The following is a 21813-nucleotide window of genomic DNA, read 5'->3' as shown; positions in this document are numbered from 1 at the left end:
TAAGCCTTTCATTTTGAGAATTAAGTTGCTCAGATAAGCTACACATCCGTTAACACTAGTACAAAATGTTCAACAAAATAACAATCGAACAAGACATTTCATTCACGAATGATGTGTGAACGGGACTGTCTCTTAAACAATTTCACTGAAGTTGCATTTCTTATCTGTTGGGGGAAGGAGTTCCAGAGAAAAGCTCCCGAGAAGGCTAGGCTCGATTTGTAGAGAGAGAGAGAGAGAGACAGACACACAGACACACAGACACACAGACACACAGAGACAGAGACAGAGAGACACAGAGAGGGAGAGAGAGAGAGAGAGAGAGAGAGAGAGAGAGAGAGAGAGAGAGAGAGAGAGAGAGAAAGAGAGAGAGAGGGAGAGAAATACTGAAAATTAAGGGGGGGGGGGGGGAGGGGTAATCTCGAATATTCTTCTTTGGATCCTTTTTTCCGTAATAAGGTGGTTTTCTCATTCCTTGTTTATTGCTCGTTTGCTTACACAAAAGTCCTCCGGCATTTTGTCTCAGTTTTCCCTTGTATTTGTTTTCTGTATCTGCCCGCCGATCTTTCTGTTTGTCTGTCTGCCGTTCTATCTATTAATCCATCTATTGATTTACATATCTCTGTATTCATTCATCAAACTTTCTTTCCTTCTGTCGTTAGTTTTGTCTGCAGTTATCTTTTCTTTGTTTCTTACTTTCTCATTTTAGTTTTAAATTCCGTCATTAAATAATTATGACTACAGTATTTACAAAAACTTGACCCTGTATACTCACTTTCCAGATCGTAGTAGTCAGGATCTTTGATTTGGAACTGTTCTTGGGCGAGCTTGCTTGCGCAGTGCGCATAGTCCAGTCTGAAAGAAAACATGACAAAGATTAGTTAGTTTTAACAATTACATTAACATAAATCTACGTAAGCATAGCTACGAATTTTCTATCCAAACATTCAACGAGAAAACAAAACTAACTCATAACAACCCTATGTTCATCAAAAACGAAACACTTTTTAGAGGTATCATATTTTTAACAGAATAAACAAACAAACAAAACAAAACCCCAGAAAATCAAATAAAACAAAATAAACCTGACAGAGGAGAGAGAATTTATAACGCGCACATATCTCACCACAAGGCGACTCAAGGCGCACTCATACACATTCTTTTGCATTAACAACTCATGCACACTCATATATACTTACGCATAAATTACATGAAGATGACAAGGCAACTACACAAACAGAGACACGGCACTCAAAAGTAAGCATGAAAAACAAAAGAAAATTTCAAATAATAATTATGTACATGGCTATTTGGAGATGAAGAAGAAGAAGAGGTAATGGTAATATTTGTTATGATAAAGTTACACAGGTATTTGTCACTGGAATGACAAAATGCCTACATTCATGACACTTTCATTATTTCCTGTGCGTGTCAAATCGTGCCAGATGAAGTGACACCCATAAAACTTGGAGGCGACACCAAACCACACCAACACGCCCTTTCGTGTCGTGGTTCGTGTCACGTCGCGTGCAGGTACACAAAACGCGTGCCGTCACGGCTGGATTTTCCGTGTATGATAATAAACCTACAGTGGGAACTTGGAAAGGGCTTGGAAATGTGCAAATTATCTTGACGTTGATTTCTTTTATTCCTTTCTTTCTTTCGTTCTTTCTTCGTTTTCTCACCAACACCAATGTCATAACAGCATAATCGGCAAGTTGACGAGAAAACGAAGACAGAAGGAAAGAAATCAAGGAAACAAAGAAAGAAAGAAATAAAGAAATATCGGTATTTATTTGGCGAGTAATTTAAGGAGGTGCGTGTTCTGTCGGAACATAGAAATGAAAAACAGAGGATTACAATTGAGGATGAGGAAAGTACTCAAAACTGAGAAAAAAAAATTGACAACAGAACAGGAAAGACGCCCCCCCCCCCCCCCACCCCCCTCCCCCAGACAAACAGAAAATGTTTACCTATTAAAAGCAGGAAGAAAAAAAGACAAAAACAAACATTGCAAAAGCAAAATTAGTAATGAGAAAAGGTAAAATCGATCGGGGTGATCGAATTAATTCCATTAATTTTTTTGTCCTTTTGTCTTTCACCCCCCCCCCCCCCCCCCCTGAACAAAAGAGAAGAAAAAGAGAAAAGAAAACAAGTCGCGTAAGGCGAAATTACTACATTTAGTCAAGCTGTGGAACTCAAGCTGAAATGCAATAGCAAACCCCGGCCTTCGTCGAAGATTGCTTTGCCAAAATTTCAATCAATTTAATTGAAAAATAAGGGTGTGACAGTGCCGCCTCAACTTTTACAAAAAGCCGGATATGACGTCATCAAAGGTATTTATCGAAAAAAAGGAAAAAAACCGTCCGGGGATATCATACCCAGGAACTCTCAGTCATGTCAAATTTCATAAAGATCGGCCCGGTAGTTTAGTCTGAATCGCTCTACACACACACACACGCACACACACACACACACACATACACCATACCCTCGTTTCGATTCCCCCTCGATGTTAAAATATTTAGTCAAAACTTGACTAAATATAAAAAGACCCAAGCTGCGGTACTGACCTAAAGAGAGATTTCAGAAGTTGCGTCATTTCCCGCGTCGTCTCGTGCCACATGGTGGCGCACACGTACACCATCGGAGTGTTAACGTCACTGCTGTCCTTCTCCTCCTCCTCCTCCGCATAGTAGGGGTTGTCCTCCCCAACGTATGTGAACTGCTCCAGGCGGGTGGCTCGCAGCTCGTGATCATTTCGACGTCGTCGCAACGTGAGGTGGAAGTCTGGGAAGATTGCGTCAAAATGCGGCGTGATGAACAATCTGCAAAGTAGAAGCGAAAGTGTTCGATTAAGACAGTCAACAAAGTGTCGAAAGATGACGTCGAAATGATGAACCTTAAGAGTAATAACAAAGTATTGGATAGTCATTCCGACGCCGTCTTAAAGTGAGGTGAACGTCTGGGAAGATTGCATCAAAATGCGGCGTGATGAACAATCTGAAAAGTAGAAGCGAACATGTTTCATTGTGACAGTCAACACAGTTTCGGAAGATGACGTCAAAATGAGATGTAATGACTGAGCAATCTGAAGAGTAATAGAAAAGTATTGGATGGTCGTTCCTACGCCATCGCAACGTGAGGTGGAAGTCTGGAAAGATTGCGTCAACATGCGGCGTGATGAACAATCTGCAAACAAGAAGCGAAAATGTTTGATCGTGACAGTCAACAATGTTTTGGAAGATTGCATCGAAATGCGGCGTGATGAACAATCTGCAAAGTGGAAGCTAAAGTATTAGATTGTGACAGTCAACAAAGCCTCGGGAAATGACGTCAAAATGCGACGTAACGAACAATCTGAAGAGTAGTCATAATAGTAGTACATTGTAGCAACATTATTTGATTGTGACAGTCTACAGTCTTGGAAAATGGCATCGAAATACGGCATGATGTTTGTACCATCTGCAGAGTACAAGGGAAAGTATCTGCGCACACTTCGAAAGTCCACAAAATGGGGCACTTGCCATTGGCTAGTACTTCTCATAATTTACTAGCCAGAGAGCAAATTTTACTCGCCAAGACAACACTTTGTTTCAGCAACTTTACTCGCCTTTGGCGAGTATATTAACATTTCTACTCGCCATTCACAGATTTCTACTCGCCATGGCGAGTAAAATACTCGCCACTGTCAGGCCTGCTTCTACAAAACAGGAACCCCACAGTGGGGTTACTGACACCGTGTCTCACGCTGTTTGGCACCATCTCATTTTTGCACCAGTTAAATAAATAACTTAGATTTGATTATCACACCTCACAATTGTACGTACTGATGTTAGCAACAGGAGAACATCAATTTTGCTTCTTCGATTTGTATTAATTAAATAAATGACCAATATAATGTGGGTTACTATAGATTATATTAGTTGTTTACAAGTTGTTGTGTTAGGTTGAGTCGATAAGACACTTCCTCTCCACCGCCATGCTTGTATCTGAAGGAACCCATGAATAAAAGCTCCCAACAAATCCAGCTATCTGCATCTTACTTTGCCCGAAAACCGTAGATGCCAACGTGTAATTGTAACATTCAGCGTGTTGACAATGTAACCATAGTAACTGAGTTTAAGTTCACATAATGTGGCCAGGGGTTATTCTGTATGAAGAGAGATGAGTAAACTCTTATCTGCAAGTTTCTGGGTTCCTGTTCAATGGACTGGATCATAGAAAGTACGTGTTTGTAGCTTCTAGCGCAATTAAAACGGATGCGTATTAACTCTCAATAGAGAGGGACCTTTATTATGATACAGAGTTGGACGACAAAAACAATAGGGAAGAGAGAACCAAAATGCAGTGGCTATACTTTCGTGTTTTGAATGCTTTTCGATAACCTTTTTGTTTAAGAGAACGAGCGTAATATACATTTTGCAGCAAACAATACTTGTAACATTAACTTTACGATAGGTGAATGGATTAGGGTGGATTTGGTGTGTGTGTGTGTGTGTGTGTGTGTGTGTTTGTGTGTGTGTGTGTGTGTGTGTGTGTGTGTGTGTGTGTGTGTGTTGGGGGGGTGTGTGAAATCTAATTAAAAGCAAGGGATATGTGGGCCTGCTTTCCGACACTAACAGATCCGGTTTCACCCAAAAGTTTGACATTACCATCTAACAAAGAATTAGACATCAAATGAGTTAATTATTTTGGTTTTTACCCGAAGCAAAAATTAAGTTATGTTGTCAGCATGGGATTCAAGCAGACTGGTGATTCATGCGCATCTGGTAAATGTTAACACTGAGCGTCCTCAATCCATGTACTGGTTGTCAGGAAGTGTCACCTTGAAAGATGTGAAGGGTGCACAAATCGTGTAATCTTATCAAACAAGGGTTCAAAATGCCGGATCCCTTCGAAGATGAGTAGGTGTTCGAAATAAGAGCCTCTCCTTTTACCTACCTATATGTTTGCTTGTGGACCTTTTGTTTTTGTTTTTTGTTTGATTTTTTCTGTTCTTAACATATTCATATAATTGTTTCAGTCGGCAAGTCTGCCTGCACATGTGTACAATTATCTTCCTCTGAGTTTTCTATGTCTGCTTGTCTGTCTGTCTGCCTCTCTCTCTCTCTCTCTCTCTCTCTCTCTCTCTCTCTCTCTCTCCCTCTCTCTCTCTCTCTCTGTCTCTCTCTCTCTTTCCCCAGTCTCTCTCTCTCTGTCTCTCTCTCTGTCTCTCTCTGTCTCTGTGTCTCTCTGTCTCTCTGTCTCTCTCTCTCTCTTTTTCCCTCTCTGTCTCTGTCTGTCTCTCTCTCTCTCTCTCTCTCTCTCTCTCTCTCTCTCTCTCTCTCTCTCTCTCTCTCGGCTGAGCTAATGTATTGCTGCAAAGTATGCTCACTTTGCTTTATCTCGCTCTTTATTGCTTACACGTTGTTTTGAACACTGTACCTTATGATTTACAATGCGCTTCTTGTACATAAACTTATATGTTCTACCCTTAATTATGTTTTTATGTTACGAATTTGTTTTGTGGTAGTCGTATAGTCACAGTAGATTAGTTCCTCTTCGGGCGAGGGCCAGATGCAAAAAAAGCATATCTATGCTTATTCTTGTTACCCTCGAAAAATAAAGATGTGTCATTGTCACTCTCTCTCTCTCTCTCTCTCTCCTGTCCCCCTCCCTCCTCCCTCTCTATCCTCTATCTCACCCCGTTTCTCTCTCTATCTCCTCTCTCACTTCTCCGTTTCTTTTTGTTTCTCATGAAACACAGCTCCATTCCTCTTTTATCAACTTTCCTTCCATTTTTGTTTTACTCCTATAGGTGTTCTTTTTAATACAGTTACACTTTTGTTTTCATGAATTCTTGCAACGATTTCGAAGTTATATTTGCGTCTAAATGAATACCGTGCGCGGCGAGCACACAACAGGCATTTGCAATTGCTTCGCGTGAAAAACCTTTGCTATCAAAGACTTTCTTTGTGTTCAGCGAACTCGTACATGCCATTTTCTAAATCACTCTGTAGTTGTTTATTTCAAAGTCAATGTTCGGTTGCGCTCTCTCTCTCTCTCTCTCTCTCTCTCTCTCTCTCTCTCTCTCTCTCTCTCTCTCTCTCTCTCTCTCTCTCTCTCTCTGTCTCTCTCTCTGTCTCTCTCTCTCTCTCTCTCTCTCTCTCTCTCTCTCTCTCTCTCTCTCTCTCTCTCTCTCTCTCTCTCTCTCTTGTTTGAGTTCTGACTTTTTTCTCATCCCGTTTCCCAATTGTATGGGTTGCGGTGTATTTATGACAGTTTGTTTTGTTTAATCCACACCTATGCCTGCCTGACCTTTTATTCCTTTCTGCGATCCGTAGTTCTGTATAAAACCACACTATTTTTGGGCACAACATTTTCCAGTTAGTATTATTTCACACAAATCGTTTCAAGACGCTTGTTTCCTTCCCCAACCGCCCACACCACTCCTCACAACAATGTTATGTACAGCGAGCAAAGGCCAAATACGGTGCAGAACCTTGACCAGATGGGCCCGTCACAAATATGAAACGCCCTTCGTGATACATGCCTGGACAAATACAGTGGGCAGTTGCATACGGATATACATGTACCTATCTGTCTGCGAGATGGAACACTTAAACAATTGCCTCTCGGTTCAACCGGACACAGAATCTCACGTTTTCTGTGGGCGTCTGAGAATATATTGTCCATAGTGTATGAATAATATTAAAATAACATAAATATACAGTACGTAGTCACCGAAGAACAGTGTTGTAAGGTGTGCGGGGGCCGTATGAGATACTCATGTAAGCATTAATTTGTGTCAGCCGTTGGCGGTTATAGAAAAGTATTATATGGATTTTAGGGGTAGAGATAGGTGTGGGTGGCGGTACGTGTGGGTGGGGGTTCGGGTGCGTTGAGGGCGGGGTGGAGTTGGGGGAGGGGAAGGTGTGACAGAGAACTGAAAGGGTGAAGGACAGGTTGAAGTGTGGGTGAAAGCGATCATGCGAGAGAGCGAGAGAGAGAGAGAGAGAGAGAGAGAGAGAGAGAGAGAGAGAGAGAGAGAGAGAGAGAGAGAGAGAGAGAGAGAAAGATAGAGATAGAGAGATGGAGAGAGAGAGAAGGAGAGAGAGAGAGAGGGATAGAGAGAGGGGGGGGAGAGAGAGAGAGTGTGAGAGAGTGTGTGAGAGAGAGAGAGGGGGAGACTGAGAGAAAGATAGAGTGTGAGAGAGAGTGTGTGTGAGAGAGAGAGAGAGAGAGAGAGAGAGAGAGAGGGCGACAGAGAGAGAGAGAGAGAGAGATAGAGAGAGAGAGAGAGAGAGAGAGAGAGAGAGAGAGAGAGAGAGAGAGAGAGAGAGAGAGTTTCACTACTATTTGGCATTCTTAACTTTCTTTCTTTCAAAAATAATGGAGTAATGAAATGTAAAATAAAATAAAAACACTTTAAAAATACAATACTATTCTGTTGAATTTTTCGACCTTGCACTTTTAACTGGTAGAATAGCTAAACATGACTTAATTCCGGTTCTCATGGACACGTAAAACCATTGCACTATAGTACTGCTGAGAAAAGCAAAAAAAGGACAAGACAAGACAAGACAAGTCAAGTCAAGTCAAGTCAAGTCAAGTCAAGTCAAGTCAAGTCAAGTCAAGTCAAGTCAAGTCAAGTCAAGTCAAGTCAAGTCAAGTCAAGTCAAGTCAAGTCAAGTCAAGTCAAGTCAAGTCAAGTCAACGTCAACGTCAAGACAAGATAATGTAACAACGGACCAAGCAAATGGAATCATATAATATATACAATGTTGTACTTCTGGGTGGCGAAGGTTTGAATGTGGTACCAGGTGAAAATGACATTTTACTCACTTTTGCACTTTCGCCATTCGCTCGCTGCTCGGAAACCAGATGTGGGACACCACCAGACAGTAGGACACCCACAAAGCCGCCGCACACGACAACGGCAACACCAAATCCTCCAACGCCAGCGACGGGCACAACCACAGTCCCATGTGCCATTCGCCGGGGAGGAATTCGTAACGGCACTGCATGTAAACCACGGCCAGCGAAGCAGGAGGTGAAAGTAAGAGCGGCAATGCGAAAGCTGCTTTCTGCATGCGTAGCTTACAGGCGAGGCTGGCGAGATAGGTCACCAACATGGAGGCAACAATCTGAAGGTAAAGAAGGCTGTAGTGTTCCATGTGGAATTCCGCAGATTCTGTTTTGTCGGTTTCAAGTTGTTTGGGAAGCTGAAATGTAGCCCCTGTCAAAAACCTGAAAGACAAAGGGGTCAATATCAGTACACAAACAAAATCTGTGAAATCTTGAACATTCTGGAGAAAATATTGTTTTCTTTTCGATGAGCAGTTGTTCCTTTCAGAATAAGGATACAAGACCTCTTATGATTTTGTTTTGATTAAATAGACGCCAGTGACAAAACTATATTGGTCAGTTTTCAATTCAGACCTATCAGGCATACAGTGAAATACGTCATCAATTTCAAAAACGCGGTAACGTAATTCTTCAAGAATAACCCCCGCTCCCTCTCCCCTATTTCTCTCTGTAAAAAAATCATTTAACGCACCAGGTTAACCCTATCAGGCATCTAACCGACGAATACCCCCATTCCACACATCCGTTCTAAATCCCGTTCCCGTAACGACCAAGGAACGGCACGGGAATGGGAGGGATCAGGAGGGGTCCTTAATGTAACGCCACTGGACGTTAACGGAACTCCTTTGAACGGTAGGAACGGTTGGGACGGGTGAGTTCGGGCTGCATGTTCAAAATTGTAGCCATTCCCCGCCCGTTCCAAATGAACGGTAATGGAACCTGATGGATCGGAACTCATGGATCGTCAATGGAACTTAACGGAATGGTAACGCAACGCTAGCGCTCTCACACACTGAGTTGTCATACCCGCATTCCACACATCCGTTCTAGCTTCCGTTCCCAGTCGTCCTGAGGACGGTTGCCACTATGGTCAGACGCTGCTCAAAGATGCCAAAAACGGCCATTAGCGCAGCGTCTCATTGTTATGGCAGCCGTCCTCAGAACGGCTGGGAACAGAAGCCAGAACGGATGTGTGGAATGGGGGTATAAGAGATCATACTCACTTTGCCAAGAGTACAGCAAGACCCACTTTGAATGGAGCCACGAGGAAGGTGGACGTGTCTCTGGCGTCTTGAACGACTTTGCGAGCGCGCTTGAAGGACAAGGTCACTTTTCCGCACATGGACCATTCCCCTGACACGTAGTTTTCCCACCAGCCTGTGAACAACGAGTACTTATTAACAATAATTAACAATAATTAATCGTTAAACATGTCTGTCGGCTAATATCAACGTAGTTTTCCCACCAGCCTGTGAACAACGAGTACTTATTAACAATAATTAACAATAATTAATCGTTAAACATGTCTGTCGGCTAATATCAACGTAGTTTTCCCACCAGCCTGTGAACAACGAGTACTTATTAACAATAATTAACAATAATTAATCGTTACATAATTATGTCTGTCGGCTAATATCAAATTTGCAAGTTTTACTTTCCACTGCCACAGCATGCACTGCTACATGTGTAAACTTTATGAAGAAAAGAGGACTAAAACAAATGTTGAAACATGGAAGTCTTGGTTGTACTCGAGTTATGTATAATTTAATTTCATTAGAATCTGGATTCAGCTAGAAAGTAGCATTATACAGAATGAAGCACTGTTCTATCTACCCATCCCGCACCTCAATGTGAAAAAAGGTAGACAAAGAGCAAAACGTAAGCAAGAAAAACAAGGTTGCCTTAGTTAGTTAAAACTTGCTTGCTTTACCTAAAGACATCAAGGCCAGGGCCAGAGGCAGTTCCCACATCAGGCTCGACAACTGTGGCACATTTTGTGGGATTTTCCCTTCTGGTATCGTCTCGTTAACGCCGTTTCCTGGGAATTGTGTGATCAGGAAGAACACGATGGCTCCCACCTGTAGGTTGACGAGAGCGTTGTTCATCACGAGTTCAGTCTTTTATGAGCAAAATCTACCCATCGAATACAATGAACATTTACTTTATTTCTTATCGGCTACCTTAAAATGCACGCCCGCATTTGAAATAGGGCACAATCCATAATGATTTAATAGCCAGGTGTGTCCTGTTCTACACATGGTAAAAAAACCGTACATTCAGTGTACATACAAAATGTTTATGGACCGATTGTAGAATTCTTAATGTCAATTGAATTAGCAGATCAGTAACGATGCAGGTTTATTTCTATTCTTGTGTAGCTAATAAACCTACCCAGGTAAATCGATCATTGCTTACCTGAGCTGCAAAGGCCAGGATAGCAGCAAACATCTTCATACAGGTCCACAGTCCCAGGCTCAGCTTTCGTTCTGCTAGTACCAGCTTCAGAAGGGCAGGGAACTGGAAAGCTGCCATGGTGATGGTGATCCCACGAAAGAAATCAGTGACAGGAAGCACGCGAAACAGGAGAAGACACACTCCAAAAGTCTGTAGCAGTTCCACTATCAGCAACTGGAAAAAAAAGACGATGTTAGCGTCCTTGCCAAAGTTTTTTGTTAGGGAAACGAGTATTAATAGTATCTATATTATATCTATATACGGCTTGTGTGTGTCTGTCTGTCTGTCTGTCTGTGTGTTCACGATTCACGGCCAAAGTTCTCGATGGATCTGCTTCAAATTTGGTGGGCATATTCAGGTAGACCCCGGACACAATCGTGGACAATTTTGAACACGTGCGTGCTCTCAGCGCGCAGCGCTGAACCGATTTTGGTTTTTCTGTACATCCATTCCCAGTAACTCTTCCTTATCTTCTCCAGTGTTTTGCGCGTTTATCTCCCTTCCTTCGTACGGTGCGCCGGCAAAGCCGGCGTACACCATTCGGCTCTACTTCTTCCCGGCGAAGCCGTACCCGGCAAAGCGGGTATTCATCTAGTAAAGTAATAAAGTAATAAAGTATTAACCCATTTATCTAAACAGTTATGAACGCTTTGAGATTTTTTTTTATTGGCTTGCATTCATTACCTTTAAGAGTTTCAAAGCAGCTGTTTTATGACAAGATGTTTTTTTTGCTTCAGAAAAATGTATCCGAAAAAGATAAGAAAATTGCGCTCACTAGAAACATGGACATTCGTCAAATGAGCATGTTCATATGGTTGATCGTCCATGTTTCCGGTAAACATTTTTTTTATTTATTGTCATATTGTTCTATGGTTCATCTCACCTGCAGTCTCTTGTTCTTATTCGAAAAAGTTAAACTTAAGAAAGCCACATGAACTTACAAAGAGAAAAGTTAGGAATGATGGCCACTCCTTGCCGCTGAAGAGAATCCTGACGAATGCCAAAAACCAGCTGATGGCGATTGGACAGCAGATACAGAACAGCAACATCACCACACACTCCCCTTGTGACTTCTTATCCTGAAAAAAAAGTACCAAGAGTCAATATTTACGGAACCCTTCTTGTACCTTTTAAAACGCCTTTTTTTTCGAGGTATCCGAAAGGTACAGCAAAGGTGCTAATTTACATAATTTAATCAGCACCTTTAAGACACCTTTGAGACACTCTTTCTGTTCTTTCTTTTGCGAGGGGTTCTTATTCAATTATGGTTCAAGGAATTATGTGAATAGATTATAAGCACCCCAGTTTTACTGAGGATAGTGACATCAAGGACTAAGCTGAGAAGGCACACCAATCAGCTAATTGTTATAAACAGATTAGCGCGACACACGGAATTGGTGTACATCCAGTTGTATTCATCCCGGATACCTGGTGTGGAGTACCTCTTTGGCATGGAGATGGAATACCTCACTGGTATGGACTGTAATACGAACAAACAAGTCCAAAACCAACTCGAAAACGTTAACAAATATAAACAGATTGTTGTTTATGGTCCAGAAGGAGCTAGAGGACTGGGTGGCCGAGTGGTAACGCACTTGCGCTCGGAAGCGAGAAGTTGCGAGTTCGACCCTGGGTCAGGGCGTTAGCAATTTTCTCCCCCCTTTCCTAACCTAGGTGGTGGGTTCAAGTGCTAGTCTTTCGGATGAGACGAAAAACCGAGGTCCCTTCGTGTACACTACATTGGGGTGTGCACGTTAACGATCCCACGATTGACTAAAGGGTCTTTCCTGGCAGAATTGTATAGGCATAGATAATAATGTCCACCAAAAATACCCGTGTGACTTGGAATAATAGGCCGTGAAAAGTAGGATATGCGCCAAAATGGCTGCGATCTGCTGGCCGATGTGAATGCGTGATGTATTGTGTAAAAAAATTCCATCTCACACGGCATAAATAAATCCCTGAGCCTTGAATATGTGCGCGATATAAATTGCATTAAAAAAAATCCCTGCGCTTAGAACTGTACCCACGGAATACGCGCGATGTAAGCCTCATATTGATTGATTGATTGATAGAGAAAGCTACAAGAATGGCGATCCACGACCCAAGAGTAATACATGTACGATCAAACAATTCAAACACTTAACTCGAAAACGTCAATAAATATCAACAGATTGTTGTTTAGGGTCCAGAGGGAGCTAGAGAAAGCTACACGAATGGCGATCCACGATCCAAGAGTATTGTATTCCAAAACCCATACCTGGCTGATCCCAGATGTCAGCAAGAAGAGAGACAGCCTGGAGGCCACAGTTCCCACCAGCACAGTGACAGTGATGAAGAAGTAGAGGATGAGTCTTAGGACCTTCAGGATCTCTCTGAACACTCTGTCCTCATCCTCCACCTCTCGCTCTGACACTTGGAAGGCGTCATACGGCCGCCTGCAATATTGCAAAATTGCAACATGTACACATCTTTCAATCAGTTGACGTCTTTGTTGAGAGTGTTGTGATTTTTTTGTTTTGTTGTTCATGTCAAATAGGAACAACAAGAACAAAGACAACGCGAAGACAACAACCAAAACAAGGGCAAAAGAAAACTTGAGGACGACGTGAAACTATGACGACGTGATCATAATCGTGATCATTAGCATCTTCAAAGGTAAAAACAGCACACACCAAAACTAAAGTATATCCCGGAGGAGAACATAATAAACAAGTCGCGTAAGGCGAAATTACTACATTTATTCAAGCTGTGGAACTCACAGAATGAAACTGAACGTAGTCCGCCGCTAGTCCAAAAGGCAGTGAAAGTGACGAGCCTGTTTGGCGCGGTAGCGATTGCGCTGTGCTTTATGGCACGCTTTACTGTACCTCTCTTCGTTTTAACTTTCTGAGCGTGTTTTTAAGCCAAACATATCATATCTTAATGATTTTGGAATCAGGAACCGACAAGGAATAAGATGAAAGTTTTTTTAAATTGATTTCGAAAATTTAATTTTGATCATAATTTTTATATTTTTAATTTTCAGAGCTTGTTTTTAATCCAAATATAACATATTTATATGATTTTGGAATCAGGAAATGATGAAAAATAAGATGAACGTAAATTTGGATCGTTTTATAAATTATTTTTTTTTTTACAATTTTCAGATTTTTAATGACCAAAGTCATTAATTAATTTTTAAGCCACCAAGCTGAAATGCAATACCAAAGTGCGGCCTTTGTCGAAGATTGTTTGGCCAAAATTTCAATCAATTTTATTGAAAAATGAGGGTGTGACAGTGCCGCCTCAACTTTTACAAAAAGCCGGATATGACGTCATCAAAGACATTTATAAAAAAAAAGAGAGAAAAAAAGGTCCGGGGATATCATACCCAGGAACTCTCATGTAAAATTTCATAAAGATCGGCCCAGTAGTTTAGTCTGAATCGCTCTACGCACACACACGCACAGACAGACAGGACAGACAGACACACACACACACATACACCACGACCCTCGTCTCGATTCCCCCTCTACGTTAAAACATTTAGTCAAAACTTGACAAAATGTGAAAAGGCACGAGAACCGTGGTTTCGTGCATATAATAGAATAGATGAATCCAGGAGTGGAGAGATTGAAGACATATCAGACTGATTTGTGCACACTATAACAATCTCCGAATGTAAAATGCAAAAAGTAAGTTTTGAACTCACCAAGCGCCCGTATCTTCATGGACCTCCTTCTCACCCAGTCCACTGTCTGCGTTGGAGCTGCGTGTGTCGTCTCCTCCATTGTAGCTGGCGTTGCTCCGGGTATCATCCGCTCCCACACCGCCTTTGTGGCTGAGATTGCACGATGTGGATGTCGCATCCGACATCGCAGTGTAAATGTTCCGCTTGCTCCCATTGATGCTGCCAGCCCTCGACAGAGGGTGGGGGCTGTGTCCTCGGGGATTTGGAGAGGTGGAGGTTGGGGAGAGATTGTTTGCATGGTAGTCGCTCTCTGGGCTGTGGGTAGCTGCCGGACCATCGTCGTCGGTGATGCTGATGAAGGGAAGGGACTGGTTCTTGTTGATGCCGTTGTTGCTGGTGCGGTTGTTGTTGCGGGTGCTGTTGTTCGGGGTATTGCTGTGAATTAAAGAGCGAGTCTCCATGACCATTCTGCGCGGCGAGGGGTATTTGTTGTTGGCTGATCTGTCCGAGGACGAGGATCCTGAAGAAGGTGGCGGAGGAGGGGCAGGGGGAACATGTCGGAAAGAAGCGTCGCTTCTAAAAGACTGCCGTGAAGCGGAGTCCTGGACGCTGTCAACGCTAAGATCGTCGGAAGAGGACCTGCTGTGGGTGGGTATGGACGCCAAGACGTCACCAGCCGTCATTCTTCGTCGGTACAGGTTACTGATGGAGCGGTCTCTCACCGCGTCATAATCGCCACTGTCGATCAGGTCAGGAACTGAGAACCTCTTGCTTGTCAGCCTGGAGGGGCGTGGAGGGGGTGGAGGGGGACCGCCAGGAGTATATCCCACATCAGTTATATCAACCAATGAGCGACTGTGACCATGTTCATTTCTTCCATCCTTTTGGGGTGTTAAGAATGCTCGCGGAGCGTGGGCACTATCCTTGGATCTTTCACTTGTCGTGGAAGAAGATAGCCGCTTATCGGTTGCAGAACGAAGCCCAAGTTTTGCGTTTTGTAAGTCGGCAAGAGATGGACTAAGATGTACAGGTCCGGGCCTTTCCAACGCATGGTTCTCACTGCTGCGCATCCCCGAACCACTAGAGTTGTAGATACCACTTTCATCTCTTTCAACCAGTGTTTGCTGACTTCCTGAAAGACGGCCCGACAACACGTCTCCTTGGACAGAGCTGGCACGAAATATGTCCTGAGAGGGAGGGTCCGAATACTTCCTGATAACCCTCATTTCTAGTCCAGAACCGTTCGAATCACTACTAATCTTTCTGGTTCTATGCGACTCAGAATAGTCACTGTGATCAAAGTAATGTCCTTCGTTATCACCATAATCTGCAGGTGGGCTTGTCAAATCATAACTCTGGGTCGGCAAAGAGCTCGAAGGGTCGTGGTACGGCGGTGCATCTCTCCCGACGGAGTGTTGGCTTCCAGAAACAACCGAGAAATTGCTGTCACTTCGGTCTCTACCTCCTCCAAACCTCTGTAACTTTAATAGTTCTGCCTGGCTGATGTGTGTAGCTAGCTGCGCAATGCTAGGCGTAGAGAAGCGTTTTGGTCCGACCACGTGAGACAGACCTGGTGAAACGTCAAGCAAACCGGCGCTAGATCCGGACCTCTGTCTGACGTCCGGGCCCTGATGACGTGTTCTCGACTCTGACGTCAGATCTGCCATGGACTTGGATGGGCGAAGTGACCCGGGCGCTCCGTACATCTGGAGAAGAAAAGCATGATGTTCTATCAGATGTGTTTGTAAACAGGAGATAGGGTGCATACAACAACAAAAACAAAAGCAACAACAAAGAGAGAAACAGATTTAGAAGAAGAATTGAAGAGATGACTAGGTCGTGTGTGATGAAATACTAGTTATAGCATGACGCTACATGTTTAAGCATTCTTGGCCGTGTGTTATTGCGAGGGAATCACTGTCTGCCCGTCTGCTTATCTCTGTCTGTCTCTGTCTGTCTGTCTGTCTGCCTGTCCGTCTGTGTGTCTCTCTGTCTGACTGTCTTGCTCTCTCTCTATCTCTCTCTGTCTCTGTGTCATTCTGTCTCTGTTTCTGTCTGTTTCTGTCTGTCTGTCTGTCTGTCTGTCTGCCTGTCTGTCTGTCTGTCTGTCTCTGTCTGTCTCTGTGTCTGTCTGTCTGTCTCTCTTTCTCTCTCTCTCTCTCTCTCTCTCTCTCTCTCTCTCTCTCTCTCTCTCTCTCTCTCTCTCTCTCTCTCTCTCGCTTGCTCCTTCCCCTCCCCGTACACGAACGAACACACGCACACGCTGATTACTGTTGGGGGGGAACGGAGATTCCATCAAATGACATGTAACTCGTGTATGCCCTGACAACAAAGTGACAAATCAATCCCAATTTCCTAAATCGACGGCTATTTAAAGAAATCCTGAAGCAAGAAAAATGTCTCCTTTTCCACAAAAACGATAAACCCCCAAAATCTTCACGAAATACGCAACGATAACTGCCACTGTTGATATCTGCAGCGCGTTTGGTCAGACAAAGAGGATTTGTATATTCCCTTCGTTGGTTCCCTCTATTCTCTCCATACTGCTTTTATTTTTAGTGTTGAGAACATTTTGTAAAATAATACTGGGCCAAACCTCTTAGCACGATTGAAAAATGTTCAGTAGAGTTCCCCGAAAACACCAGTAATGGGAAGACTACCTTTCATTTAAAAAAAGAAACACGTAACGTCATAAAAGACCAAGCCCATGGGAACGGTCTAACTGTTAATTGCAAAAGAAAATTCCCCGACGCAACCGATAATACGAAACCTATCATGCAAGATAAAGGAACTGTTTGAAACATGATCTCACACCAAATACCTTGGCACGATTCGAGGATGTAAAAGATGGTTCCAAAAATGTCATATTAGACCTACCGTCAAACTAATAATTGTGAAGTTTGTAATGAACTGGATACACTTGAGCACTTCTTTTTTCATTGTCAAGAGGTGAGGAACGTTTGGAAACTATGTAAAGACTTTATTTTTAAGCAAATGTATTATAATATAACTTTGAATGAAACAGATATATTATTTGGTTTTTGGAATGAAAATTTAAAAAAAGATCAAATTTATTTGATAAATTATTGTATTTTGATAACAAAAATGACCATAGGAAAATTTAAGTATGGGAAGAAGTTAGACTTACGTATTTTATTGGAATTAGAGTTAAACATTAGACAGAAGTTTATGTTTTGTATAATATAAAGTTGATTATGTTATACAGAAAAAGACCAAGGAAGAAGGATGCTCCCCGCCTTAAAAAAATAAATAAAATAAAATAAAATAAAAAATTACAAAAATCGGGCAAAAAATATGGGTTGAAGCATCCTGCATGCAACTGAGGTCAAAAAAAAAAAGAAAAAAAAGACCTACCGCTCAGGTAAAAGAGAACAATACAGGATATGTTTTGTGTAGCCTCGCCTTAACCTGTTATCGTCACAATGAGGCAAGAATGCTCCCTACATACGCTACTCTAATTCAGGGTAATATTTCAAGTCCGTTTTACTTTGAAGCGTGAGCGGATGACAGGTATTCATTCATCTTACTGCAGCTATTACGTGTTAACTCTACTGCTCCCTCCGAGGTTTTCCTTTGTTTTTGTTCCTGTGTGTTTTGTTTTTAAGGTGTGCTTTGTTTTCACAGTAGTGATACGAAAAAAAATAGGCCCTCTGGTTTTGGGAAATCACACTTTTAGATCAATGTTTAGTCAGAATCCTCATGCATTCACTTACTTGGCAACTGTGAGAGAAGTTTCTCGATCTTCATTTTTGTGTATTTTGTAATGTAATGCTTACGTTGATCGAGCAACAACACCTGACTTAAGCTAATTAGTTACGGAATGTGGAATAAAAAAAAGATACAAGCGAATAACAAGCAAACAAATTCCATAGGTAAAGTTTATAACTTTTGGCGCAGAATCAGGCGTCAAAGCGTATGTAAGGAAAGTGAATTTACCACCGATAAAAAAAAACTAGCATAACCATAAGAAATCTATTGAATATATACATTGGTTTTTATTCAGTATATTATTTGTTTAGTATCATCATGATCATCATCATTGTGATACTCATAAAAATAACAATAATACTGGTAATAATGACAAGCATAGATAGAGAATACTACATGGCTTGCTGTGTCGTACCAGATTAACACGAGTTGGTTTTTTTTAACATTGAACTGCGAGCGAAAGCGAGCTGTTCACTATTTGAAAAAGCAACGAGTAGTATTCTGTATTCTGTTTATCCTACATACTGTACTTACGTGTATTTGACTGAAAATGTCCTGCAGTCGAGGCAGCTAAATTGAAGACGCTTGTTTTGGAACCTCGTTCTCTTCTAAAGTCTCATGCAATCTATTACGTCAAAGCAAAGAAACGTCACTCTGAAAGTGTGGCGTGACTTGTTAGTTCTAAAGATTCATCGATGGTAATTAGCGAGCGCAATTATTGTTTCTATAATGACGTTTGTCTCGGTGACTTTGGCATCATAAGCAGTGGAAAAACAGGTCCTTGCCATACTTGCTTGACATGACCTCATTTACATGATATACACACGTGTGATGTGAACGATTATTATCTCACGGGTGTCTCTCTCACGTATGTAGGACTAGAATGAATACCCGCTTCGCCGGGAAGAAGTACTTAGAGCCGTACGCCGGCTTCGCCGGGTCCGAACAATGGACCCGCCAAGCTTAGGTCCCTCCCAGATTCGTGGAATGGGAACAGCACGAAAATGATTCAGTGGCCATAATGCCATTCCTGACCATATCGAGTCCCATCCTTGTCGACGAATGTAACCGTGTTAATCACCTTTGGAGGCGAACTCCACTCAAACAGAACTGAGCAAGTTAGAGCTTTTCTCTAAGCCCTTTTGAACTGTTATGGCTTCTCAAAGGAAGGCCAGTACATAAAATTACACAATAGCCGCCAGACCACATCACAAACAGAACTGAACAATGCACAGGTGTTGCTCACATAGAGACACACACACACACACACATACACACACAAACACAGAGAAGCCGTATCTATAGAGAGATAGATGACAGTGTATTTTTCGCGTGGCTATAAATTGATTCGACCTTTGCACTTTTACAGTGAGGATAATTTACGGGTCCAATTTACGTTCTGGACACTGCGGTGACCTTCTAAAAATAGTAACAGAACGCCGGGAATATCCGAAGATGCCCCCTTCACACTACAGTGCACCATACGAAGGAAGGGAGGTAAACGCTGAAAACATGGAGAAGATGAGAAGATAAGGAAGAGTTACTTATAATGGTGAAATGAACTCAAAAACCAAATTCGGTTCAGCGCTGCGCGCTGAGAGCACGTGTTGAAATATCTCATCGATGATATTGTGTCCGGGGTGTAGCTGAATACGGTGTCCAAATTTGAAAAAGATCCACCGAGAACTTTGGCTTTGGTGTGTCGGTATGGGGGCCCGGGTAGCTGAGGTGGAACCAAAATAGCTGAGGTGGAACCAAAATCGGTTCAGCGCTGCGCGCTGAGAGCACGTGTTGAAATATCTCATCGATGAGGTTGTGTCCGGGGTCTCTCTGAATAAGCCCACCAAATTTGAAGCAGATCCATCGAGAACTTTGGCCGTGCATCGCGAAGACACAGATACACAGACACACACACAGACACACAGACAGACACAAGTCGTATATATATATATAGATATCGTTCACATCACACGTGTGTATATCATGTAAATGAGGTCATGTCAAGCAAGTCTGACAGATACCTGTTTTTCCACTGCTTATGATGCCAAAGTCACCGAGGCAAACGTCATTATAAAAACAAAAATTGCGCTCGCTAATTACCCTCGATGAATCTTTAGAACTAACACTGGGCGAAAAGTCACGTTTTGGCACTATAACGTGGCATATAACATGAAACATGAAGTTAATCAACTGAATTTTGTGGCATTATACCTGTGCGATTCACATCAAGTTAGAAAAACTGCCGTAACGCAATAAAATCCCTGGGATTTTAGCGGGGCGCAAAACACAGTAAAACATCGAGTTTTGGTGTCTGCGTTTTGGACGTTTTCGCTACATTAACGCACGGCGATTCACGTCGTGTTAAACGCGTTTCAGCAGTGCGCAAAACACCACGAAACCTATGGAGTTACGATAAGTTTTTCTGGTTTCTAAAACTTGATGTTAGAGTGTTGTTTTGATAGATTATTCTGCGTTTTCATCAGCCTGGTGCCGAACCTGCAGAATCAGACGATTATCGGCTCCCTCTCTCTCTTTCTCTAGTTTCTCTCTCAGCACGGTCACACACACACACACACACACACACACATACACACACTGCACATACATCATACACACACACACCGTCACACACATTCACACTGTCACTGCACACGGCACACACACACTTGCACACACACACACACACACACACACTGTGACTGACACTGACTGACCGTCACACACACACACACACACACGGGCACACAGTGACACACACCCCTTGAACTGACACACACACACGCACACACAACTGAACACACACATACACACACTGACCATCAGTTTATAAATGTGAAAAAAAGTGCAGTGCACAAACATTTTTGGGGGTATCTCTTATTTTCTCTATAATTATGAGCCTTGTCACAGTACAGTGTACACGAGAGACTGCATTGCCCGTGCGTTGAGCAGAGAAAGTAGGTCATTCTGAGCTGACTATTTAGCGCGGTCAGATTTTAGTTTTCTTCTATATTCCTTTGCACTTTTGCTGGGGTAGACTACTGGCCGAGTTAATCGTTTTCCCATGTGTGTGGGACCTGTAAGGAATTCGAAGCGGCGACGGACCACAGATAGGTCTTTGTTCTACTCTCCCCCCCCCCCCCCTCCCCGAAACATCCGTCCGAGATGGTGGCTACTTGTTGACTGGACTTGCAACTTTCTCAACTTGTACAGTACGAACTGCAGTGACTCGAATTTGAGTTTTGGGATTTCTCTTGCTCTACCTTTTCTGATAATGTTTTACTTAGCTCGTGTTTAGATGCAATACATACTGTTTCTTTACATTTAGTCAAGTTTTGACTAAATGTTTTAACATAGAGGGGGAATCAAGACGAGTGTCGTGGTGTGTGTGTGTGTGTGTGTGTGTGTGTGTGTGTGTGTGTGTGTGTGTGCGTGTGCATGTGTGTGTGTAGAGCGATTCAGACCAAACTACTGAACCGATATTTATGAAATTTTACATGAGAGTTCCTGGGTATGATATCCCCCGACATTTTTTTTTCGATAAATACCTTTGATGACGTCATATCCGGCTTTTTGTAAAAGTTGAGGCGGCACTGTCACACCCTCATTTTTCAATCAAATTAATTGAAAGTTTAGTCAAGCAATCTTCGACAAAGGCCGGACTTCGGTATTGCATTTCAGCTTGGTGGCTTGAAAATTAATTAATGACTTTGGCCATTAAAAATCTGAAAATTGTAAAAAAAATAATTGTTATATAAAACGATCCAAATTTACGTTCATCTTATTCTTCATCATTGTCTGATTCCAAAAAACATATTAATATGTTATATTTGGATTAAAAACAAGCTCTGAAAATTAAAAATATAAAAATGATGATCAAAATTACATTTTTGAAATCAATTTAAAAACACTTTCATCTTATTCCTTGTCGGTTCCTGATTCCAAAAACATAGAGATATGATATGTTTGGATTAAAAACACGCTCAGAAAGTTAAAACGAAGAGAGGTACAGAAAAGCGTGCTATCCTTCTCAGCGCAACTACTACCCCGCTCTTCTTGTGAATTCCACTGCCTTTGCCACGAGCGGTGGACTGACGACGATGCTACGTATA

At 42.3% G+C, this 21813-nt stretch overlaps 1 protein-coding gene across 2 annotated transcripts in view; it reads right to left on the bottom strand.

Moving 5' to 3' along the window:
* Positions 1-21813, bottom strand: part of LOC138949353 (chitin synthase chs-2-like) — a 54587-nt gene that overhangs the window by 12431 nt on the left and 20343 nt on the right. For both annotated transcript variants that reach the window (XM_070321159.1, XM_070321149.1), the window contains exons 2-10: positions 13997-15681; positions 12563-12740; positions 11244-11381; positions 10264-10476; positions 9779-9926; positions 9072-9225; positions 7825-8229; positions 2571-2825; positions 773-852 (exon numbers count right to left, since the gene is read on the bottom strand). In XM_070321159.1, coding sequence (XP_070177260.1) covers positions 773-852; positions 2571-2825; positions 7825-8229; positions 9072-9225; positions 9779-9926; positions 10264-10476; positions 11244-11381; positions 12563-12740; positions 13997-15681 — 3256 coding nt within the window. The remainder of the gene's footprint in view (positions 1-772; positions 853-2570; positions 2826-7824; positions 8230-9071; positions 9226-9778; positions 9927-10263; positions 10477-11243; positions 11382-12562; positions 12741-13996; positions 15682-21813) is intronic.

Source organism: Littorina saxatilis, linkage group LG1 (genome assembly GCF_037325665.1).
Source record: "Littorina saxatilis isolate snail1 linkage group LG1, US_GU_Lsax_2.0, whole genome shotgun sequence".
Classification (NCBI taxonomy): Eukaryota; Metazoa; Mollusca; class Gastropoda; order Littorinimorpha; family Littorinidae; genus Littorina; species Littorina saxatilis.
Note: the sequence above shows the minus strand (reverse complement) of the source record. Positions and strands in the feature narration are given on the sequence as shown.